Source organism: Penaeus chinensis, chromosome 11 (genome assembly GCF_019202785.1).
Source record: "Penaeus chinensis breed Huanghai No. 1 chromosome 11, ASM1920278v2, whole genome shotgun sequence".
Classification (NCBI taxonomy): Eukaryota; Metazoa; Arthropoda; class Malacostraca; order Decapoda; family Penaeidae; genus Penaeus; species Penaeus chinensis.
The window spans coordinates 16,894,864-16,904,863 of record NC_061829.1 but is presented as its reverse complement, the minus strand read 5'-3'; the positions used below and the strand labels follow the sequence as shown (position 1 = coordinate 16,904,863).

Here is a 10,000-nt window from a genome sequence, read left to right as displayed (position 1 = left end):
TTTTTCAGTTCACATTTTTGAGTTGTTTGGACAAAATTTAACTAACATTTCATGATTTTTTTTTTTTTTTTTTTACTTCTACTTCAATTTGGTAATAGCAAATATATCCCTCCTTTTTTAACCCCTACAATCAAGTCATTAAAAAAAATTGGCAGTTAACTCTATATTGATAGTCAGCATCTATTCTTGTAATGAACTGAGCCCAAACACCAGGTAGCAAGGATATACCCATTCAGCCTTCTCCACATTATGCACCCTAACCAATTGTTCATTTGTTTGGCTCTAGGCCTGACTTTTACAATTTCAAAATTGTGCTTACCTTACCTATTATTCTGACAATATGTAGTTGGAGGTAGTGGAGATGGGTAATAAAACCCATTATATATGAAATGCATCACATGACTAGAGCAATAAATACTATTATAATCCAGTTAAGCCCCTATCACACTGGCAGTTTTTCCATCAATTTTTATGCTTCTGTATGAACTTTCCAAATGGAAGTGGAATGGCTGTATCATATAACCAAGGCAGCAAACATAGTGCCCATGTAAACAATCATGGAGCCATCTGAGAATCACATAAGCATTCTCATACATATAATTTAATGAAGACTGGCACATTGGCTTGTAAACTTTCAATGATGGCAGCCACATCCATGAAGTTTCACCGGCCAATTTTAAGTATTTTTTGCACCTTCATGTTCTGTATAGATTCTATTTTGGTCAATATCTATAATGGCTTAGTGGCCCATAAAAAGGAAAAACAGAGAGAAAGATTTCAATGATTATGGGTGCTGTTCCTTGTGCAAATGAATCATTGAGATCTGATGACCACTTCTATCTACAATCTTCATTTGATAGTCCCGATAGCAGGGGAGGCATGAAGCAGATCAGGGAAATTATGGGGCAAAAAAGGCTGAGAAAGAATGAATACAGAAAAAAAATGTGTAAAAACACCATGAAAAAACTCAAAATGGCTTGATAAACTCTATTGACATGCTCAACATCTTTGAAAGTCTATGGGTGAACTTTCAAAAAAGAAAAATCTATGGCCATCCAACCAATTTTTTTTTGTAAAATCTATAGGAATAACACCACCAAAAGCCCCTAGCATGCCCCTAGCCAACCCCCTTTTTATGAACCCATGCCCCCAGTCTGGACCCCTAGCTATGAACCTGTACCCCTAGCCAGGGGGTTTTGCCCCCCAGGCCTCCAGGGCTGTTAAACAATATGTCCTAACCCACCACCTAAGCTAACACTGTGGCATTCATAGAATACTCTTGCTGTGTATCCCCAGTTGTTTTACACCTATCTATTCTCCACTTACTTTATCATATGAAATATGATTTTTGGCTCAGTTTTTCATTTAACACTTTATTTTGTTTTTTTTAAATGTCTGCTATGAATGAGATCCCCCCAACCCCCGATTCCTCAAAATTGTTGGCTAGAATCAGGGACTTGGGCTCTGGTGAACTCCTGTTGTAAACCTTTACCAATAGAAGAATTTTGTCTTGGTTTGTTGTGTTCAATCATTTTATACGATTTTATTACCCAACTCAGCCACAACCCCCAGCTACATAATGTCCCAAGATTGTTGGTGGAAATGGTCATAATATCTATTTAATAATTCAGTTGCACAAGGAATAAAACCCAGAACCTTATCAATCAGTGAATTTCCAGCAGAAAAAATATTAAAATTGTTTTGAAAGCAAACCAATACCCTTTTATCAATACTGACCAGGGTATAATTTCAGTTTTGTAATACAAGGTAAACTATGCCTATGATAGACAGAATGACCTAAAATAAGACACTTTTCATCTACTTTAATTTAATTTAGTTTGATTCCATTTGTTACAATGGATATTCGTGGTGTGACAAACGATCTGTTTCATTTTGCTTCCAAATTATCCCCTGTGTGCAAGGAAAGACCATCCACTGGCAGCGAGGGATTCGAACGCAGGTCAGCAAGATTGCTAGACGAGATCGCTACTGCTGCATCACACAACACAGTATGGCATTTCCTTCACAAGTTGATAATAAGAAAATTGTGCAACATGTAATATTTTGGTATACATTTACAGTAATAATAATCAGAGAAAAGTTACACCCACTGATACATGAAATAATTTGTGCAGGCAAAAAACAACCTCAGATATGAAGTTGCAACAAATGCTATGCAAAGTAATAACATGGCTATTAGATGGGGGTCCCACAGCAGAAGAACCGATGGGCAAACACAGCAATTGAATGGAGGTCTGTGCCCCCAGGTTAGGAAAGATTTTGGTTCTTATGGTGATGTTCACGGATTACCGAAAATTGGCTGGAGTAATAGTAACTTTAATCTCAGAGGGGAAAGGGCACTTCATAAACAATACCAATACTTTCCCTGGTATTTTACTATTAGAACCATTACTAGCTGCTGCTGCTGTATTCTCTAGCTTTTTTTTTTTTTTTTTTTTTTTTTTTTTTTTTTTGTGGCTACGTTTACGAAATATCGAATTTTAGAAAAGCTACAAATTAAGTTGGATAACATAATGCTCAGTGTATAACTATCAACAGAACCAACATCTTCCCATAAAACACTAAATCTCTGAAGAACTTAACTTTTCGTTTCCACGTAATGCAAAATATACATGAAAATAAATCCGTGGCCGGTATCGTTCCGTCTTAGCACAGAATTCCCAGAACGCATTCAATTATACTTACCAGAACACCTCCTTCTCCAGAGCCATGGCGATGTGGATTTGTGATCTGCTTCTGGAATTCCTTTTTGATAGCCGCCCTAACGGCAGCCCTCTCCTTAATTGCCTCGACACCCGCAGCTCCACCCGCCATGTTGTGATCTCAGCTGATCAGCAGGAACTACTCGAAGCCGTGAGATATTTTTTTTTTTTACGGAAGATCGGAAAGAAGGCTAAGGTGGCGTGATGCTGCTGGGTCTGCCAAGGTGCTACATTTCGATAATAGATGGCGTTGGGCGTATTCTCTGTCGTCTGTCTATTGACATCATGGGATTTATTTATATTTTTTTTCACCCGGTATATTTTAAATCAGATTGCAGCTTCATGGCAGGGGTTTTACTGGCAGTATATTAAAAGAAGTCCTCCGATTTTTTTTTTTTATGTATTTCTTAGGGTCAATATGGTATGTAGCATTTACCTGTTATATAAACTTTATAAATTAAGTTTACTTAAAACTGAAATCAACAGTCATAGTTAAATATTCACATACCATACGCAGTATTAGTAGATATATAGTAGATCTGAAGTATTATTTGTGTTTTGTTCATATTTACCGTTTCTCTATTTGATGAAAAATGGTTAATGGTTAAAACAAATAAATGTGCTCGACAGCAAAGGTCATATGGTACAGTATCGTGGCGGAAAGGGTAAATGTGAGTTAGCGATTAGGATAAGTGGACAGAAGAGTTGCAGAAGACCATGCAAAATTGGCGTGGCGAGGGCTGAAGACCAAGGCAGGGGTGATTACATTGGGCCTCAATCCCCGTCTCCTAAGCTCCCCACGACAACGAGCAAAGAATTGGGGGGCGAGGGTAGACAAAATGATTAAGACTGTGCATTAGGAGATGAAGCGGAGGATGTTGAGAGACAACGACCAGGGGATTGAGGGGGGGGGGGGGGATCTGATGCAAAAGCAAAGGACCAAATGAATGTTTTGAGCTCCTAAATGACGAAAGAATATTGTTCCAAGTGTCGATTTTATTTGATGTTGAAAGAGGGAAGAAAGTACTGACGAAAGTGATTTATTTCTATAAAATATAATCAAATGCTGATAGTAAGAACGCTATCATTTGTCTTATAATTTCGTAAACAGAATCAAAGATATCAAGTTACTGAGTAATTGTCTCAAATACAGAAAAAAAAACAACTTGCGTAGCACTTACGTGAAGAGTAACTTCGATAACGATTAAGGTAAGGTAATAGAATGTTATAGTTTCCTGTTGACCGTTCTCTTCTACTTACATGTTGCCTCAATAGATGGCGTTATCAGTCCGTTAGGGTCTCCCGTTTATTTTTAGGAATGAATACATTCTGTTCTATCTTCCGTATGTAGTCTTATATGAATATAATAAGTAATTATTGCTACTTTCATCCTCTCCCTTAGATGCAGGGTTGTATGATATTTGTAATAACAAATCATTGAATAGCTGATAATTTTCTCTTCAAAATTTATTTATTTGTGGATTCATTACTGACGAGTAGCCTTTTAATCCTCAAAAAAGTGAACTTGAGATTATAGATTTGATTACTCGGTATATTGTATGCATTTTAAAAACATAGTATTATGGATTGACATAAGCTAATCCTTTGGAATTTTTTGGGACGATAACAGGTAAGACGACGTATAAGTTTATTTTTATTTATTTTTAATTTTGGAGAGCAGATTTATAGTTTCGAAGAAAAGCCGTAGATCGTATATTATATATATATATATATATGTGTGTGTGTGTGTGTGTGTGTATAATATATATATAAATATATATAAATATATATATATTTATTTATATATACAGATTTTTTTCTTTATTTTTTTCTCTCTCTTTATTTTTTCATTATAGAATAATTATGCCTTAGGTTTGAAAATAAAGTGTCTCTGTCTCTCTCTCTCTTTCCCAAACATACACACACTCTCTCTCTCATACACATACAAACATACATATGTGTGTATATATGTGTGTGTATGTATACGTATATATATATATATATATATATATATATATATATGTGTGTGTATATATATATATATGTATATACATATATATGTGCATATATATATATATATATATATATATATATATATATATATATATATATAATATGCATACATGCAAACATACATATACATTTACACTCACACACAAACACGTCTAAAATCGTCAACATGAGTCTTAAAGGGGCACACATGCATGTTTTTTATGCATGTATATATGTATGTGTATATATGTATATGTACACACATATAAATATATTATAAACATATATATATATACATATCTATCTATCTATCTATCTATGTATAGATAGATATAGATGAATTTCAAAGAATGTATATATATGTATATATGTATATATTGATGTATGTATGCATGTGTATGGATATATATTATATTATATACGCTGCTTTATACAAATGCATTATTTACAGGTGTTGGACATGCTTACTTATGTCTTTATTTATTAATTACAAATACAAACAGTTACGTACGCTATACTGCAGATTAGCTATTTTTTTGTTTTACAGAATTCTATATAATAACCAGGAAGGCATTCTCTTTTTGTAGCAAGATTTTTTTTACAGGCGTTTCCTATTGTGATGATTCTTTGTAGGATCTCATTGAATCACTAGATATATGTGTATTGAAGAACACGAGAAGCTTCTATATTTATTCAAAATATTTGTTTTCATAAATCTTTTTCCGATAATAATCCCAGTAAATAAAATGTTCACAAATAAAACAAATTAGATTTGTTACTTTTTATCAACCAAACTTTCAGCTTCTTCATATATCCATGAAAAGTGTAATCAGCAGTATGTTAGAATGCTACTACAAAATGTACTACTACCACTCGTAAAGTGTGCATTCCTTAGGTTCACTGTCGGTCTGAATACTTGTTTCAGTTCATTATAATATTAGTGCAGGTGGGATGTCCGCACATATTATAACTTTGAAGTTGGCAATAATGTGAAAATAAGCAAAACATATTCCTTCTTTAAATGTTCATACAGTTGGAAGAGGATATACTGTTTACTCAAATAAAGTTCTGAAAAAAGACATAGCGATGATACAGGTTGAACTTTGACTTCGAATAATCCTCAGAAAATAGCCAGGATCTTCAGTACGTGCTTGTACACAAGTTGATCAGCATCTTTTGCCCTGGGAAAATAAATGTGATATGAGTTTCACGAAATAAAGATATTCTGCTTTAATACAAATACAATACATAATAGGTTTTCTTTTAGAGTAAAGTGTTATTAAGTAAAATGCGGTTTCCCACAGAAAAAAAATATTTACACTATTAGTGAATTTTTAGGTTCCAATTTCATTTTCAGACAAGTATAAGATATATACTGTTTCAGAATATATTTCTCACTACGCCTTCCTTCGTATCTCTCAAGCTATTGCTATGTGAAAGAATCCCAGCAATTTAATTATCTTCCTTTATTTTAATTATTCTAAATCATATGAAGTCTTCTCTCATAGAATTAACTGAATTTCCAAGAAACTCTACCCAAGTTGCTCCTTTACTATATGCAATAAAGGCCAGAAATAGTAACGAAACCATGACTCACTGGCGATTATCACATCCGTCTTGGGAGGATCAGTAATATTATCTCATTTTAGCTCATCTTTGCAATATGCAGCTTGGATACACGGGTCAAGATCCCAATAGAAGTTTGATTAACAAGCTTTGTCAATTCTTTGTAAGTCAAATTATCATATTCCTAGATTTTTCTTTCACACAGATTGATTTTATATTAAAGAAATAACCGTTTAGGGATTTATGCAATTACCATATGATGGCAAAAAGGAGCAATATTATACTATTTTATCAGGATTTCTATCATTACATATATGGGGGAAGCGTGAGAAATGCTACCTAGCTACGTGTTGCATCTATAACGCCAAGTATATGCACGGACTTGATATATCTTAGCAAATTTCTAAATACCACTTTGTTTACAAGACAAATGGCTGGCTGGCATTGTTGCAGTATATCAGATACAAGAGAAATGAGCAACACTATCATCTCTACACACCCAATGCTCGTAATTCATATCAAAATATTGTATGAAATTCACTAAAATGCCTCATAACAGTGGTCTGCTAATCATTTAACTGTCGTTTTTAAAACAAAAACAAGACGAACATCGAAACTCACCACACAAAGTCCAAGTGTGTGAACATTGGATCCGCAACAACCTTGTGGTACACAACATTTGGAAGTTCAAGGCGCAGTTGCTCGACATCCTGGGGGGAGATTTGGACATGAAATCACTTTGATACACAGATAAAACACTGTTTCAGTGTTTCCCATCGTGAGAATTAGTACATAACAATGTAAAATCTGAGAATATTTCACAACACTGCTTTTCACCATTATCAATATGCATGACTTAATCTTCGGTTCACATCTATTTTAGACACCTGTGATTACCTTGGGTGCAGCAAGCCAGTCATTTTCCGAGGAGAAAAGCGCTACAGGAACTACAACTTTGCTAAGGTCGTACTTTGGGGGATATTTCGAATTGTATTTCTGTTGGTTGAGCTCCTCACCATAATCGTACCTCTGAAAGTTACCTAAATCAATAGCAATTTGTTATTAGAGTTGCCTTTAACTAGATCGTGAAAATATGAACACAAAAAAATGCCAAATGATAATAAACTTTGAAGTATACTTTTTTTTTTAATACAACACAATAATATGCCCTTATAATAGCCTAGAGCTAATCCAGAATGAGCATTCTGAGAGTCCTCAGGTGCGTGTAAGGAGGTTTACTTTCTACTAGATATTGAAATCAATCTGATGAGGCCATGAGTCTTAGCAAAAATCATGCTAGCATACACATCCTGGAGGGAAAGTATTGAGAAACCTCACAATTTGTGAACTCCTCATTTGTTTTCAGTTTAAGGATCAATTACGATTTTAGGGCATGGACTTGCCAGAGACAAAATATCATCCCTTTTCTATGGAGGAATGAAAGATATACCAATCAGACGCTGTTGTCAACCTGTTAAACAAAGGAATTCCAGATCAGTCGTAAACAGTATGCATCACGGCATGCTAATGACAACGCCCAGCTACCGAAAACCATGTTCTCCACAGACCATACGAGTTTAAGTTCCCTTCCCCATTGGCATTTCTGGGAATGAGACTACTAACGGGCTGATCGGATGTGGAAGAGAGAAACCTTTGCCTAAGTCGTAATCTGCCACGTTGTAAAAACACCATTAGTTGAATAGGCCCATGTACTAGAGCATCGCAAGAGGCAGCGAGACATGGACCACTGGCTCTCTTTAGGATAATTTAGAGAGGTGTCGAGGGATTGTCAGAATTTCAGTAAACCAGATACCACTATTGTTCCACTATTTATATGTGTGCGAGCAAACAGACCTGTGACGACCTCCGACGGACTGGTAAATACAGTTGTGCCTGTCACTAACTTCGCAGAGCTTGGAGCATTACAATTATGTTCAGGTGAATCTAAATAACGGAAATAAGCCTAAATAGCTCTCAAGAACTGATAGAGTCTTATCCAAAAACTTTGATATATGTCAACTTTTATCATAATATCATTTCTTTTCGGCTTCAACTACCTCTCCTTTATTATTCTACTTCACGGCGTTTCAGATATCTTATATACGAAACTAGCTGTCGCTCCTGTATATATCCCTATTTCAGCTGCACAATTATTGAGTAAAATCATTTATGCAACACATAAAATTCCTCGATTTCCAAGAGTGTACTACAGAGATATCAACGGAACTAGCTAACTGATATAGGAAGTGTTTGAGATCGGCTCCTTTCGTTCTACTAACAAGTTCTGATTGATTATGATTATAACTTTCTAAAGCCACTGATTTCACAGCGGTACACCATTCCCAAATAAAAAAAAAAAAAAAAAATACAATAAGTACAGCAGTGCATGTATTCCAGTAAAAAAAAAATATATATATCCTAGCTAGAACACACACAACACACACTAAACGAAAATGTTGACAAGACAAAAAAAAAAACAATGCGCCAAGGTCTAGTGATATGGGAATAGGTTTCCCTACGAGTAATGAGGTGAGAGCGTTTAAACCTTACTGGACAGACCACAAGTTTAAGTTTGAAATGCATTCATATATGTGCATGTATCATCTATACTAGACTGATTATGTGCATGTATCATCTATACTAGACTGATTATGTGCATGTATCATCTATACTAGACTGATTATGTGCATGTATCATCTATACTAAAGTGATTAAAATAAGTAAACACACTGACCTGATTTTATCTCCTGAAGGTAATGCGTGACCGTCCATACGGAGGTTCCAGCTGGGGTATTAGTTAGAAAAACAGGCAGAAATTCCTAGAAAAAACGTAATCACAGAGGTTAGAAAACTGGATATGGGTCACTATTTAGTCATGTCTAAACATTTCTTATATTTTCCCCTTTGCAATTTTCAAATCACCATGATGTACATAAAATGACCAAACCTTATTTAGCTGTTTCTCATTAGATCCAGTCATTCGGAAGAGAATGTTCCGGCACAAGGCTGAGGTAAACACTCGTTCGTCACAGGCAAAACCCATAACCTTGTCCATCAGGACGCCAAACGACAGAAACTCGTATCTTCCGAAGAAGTTTGCCAGCGACTGGGGAGAAAGCAAATTAGGAAGGAATTGCTCGTGAAAATCAGCTGACAGATGTACTCTTATACAGTATATGTACAATGGATATATAAGTGTGTATACATGCACGCACGCACATACATACACAAACACACACGAGTGCATGCGCAATTATACATTCATATATACATTCATATGTACATTCATATATACACTCATATATACACTAATATATACACTCATATATACTATTATATATACATTCATATATGCATTCATATATGCATTCATATATACATTCATGTATACACTCATATATATTTATATATCTATATATTTATATATTTATATATTTATATATCTATATATTTATATATTTATATATTTATATATTTATATATCTATATATTTATATATTTATATATTTATATATCTATATATTTACATATTTATGTATATATTCATGAATATATTATATATATATATATATATATATATATATATATATATATATATATATATATATGTATATGTGTGTGTGTGTGTGTGTGTGTGTGTGTGTGTGTGTGTGTGTGTGTGTGTGTATACCAACCTCTATCAAGACGACTTGCGACGACGCCCGAGCCAAGGGTCCCTT

At 34.5% G+C, this 10,000-nt stretch overlaps 2 protein-coding genes across 4 annotated transcripts in view; both read right to left on the bottom strand.

Moving 5' to 3' along the window:
- LOC125030575 (NADH dehydrogenase [ubiquinone] 1 beta subcomplex subunit 4-like) overlaps nt 1-2,903 on the bottom strand; it is a 3,625-nt gene extending 722 nt beyond the window's left edge. Inside the window, exon 1 of the mRNA XM_047620699.1 lies at nt 2,707-2,903. Coding sequence (XP_047476655.1) covers nt 2,707-2,835 — 129 coding nt within the window. The 5' untranslated portion in view covers nt 2,836-2,903. The remainder of the gene's footprint in view (nt 1-2,706) is intronic.
- Nucleotides 2,904-5,484: 2,581 nt separating this feature from the next.
- Nucleotides 5,485-10,000, bottom strand: part of LOC125030781 (lipase 3-like) — an 8,375-nt gene continuing 3,859 nt past the window's right edge. For all 3 annotated transcript variants that reach the window (XM_047621060.1, XM_047621059.1, XM_047621061.1), the window contains 6 exons: nt 9,956-10,000; nt 9,229-9,387; nt 9,016-9,100; nt 7,179-7,321; nt 6,903-6,991; nt 5,485-5,896 (listed from right to left, as the gene is read on the bottom strand). The exon at nt 9,956-10,000 is cut by the window's right edge and continues 48 nt beyond it. In XM_047621060.1, coding sequence (XP_047477016.1) covers nt 5,836-5,896; nt 6,903-6,991; nt 7,179-7,321; nt 9,016-9,100; nt 9,229-9,387; nt 9,956-10,000 — 582 coding nt within the window. In that variant the 3' untranslated portion in view covers nt 5,485-5,835. The remainder of the gene's footprint in view (nt 5,897-6,902; nt 6,992-7,178; nt 7,322-9,015; nt 9,101-9,228; nt 9,388-9,955) is intronic.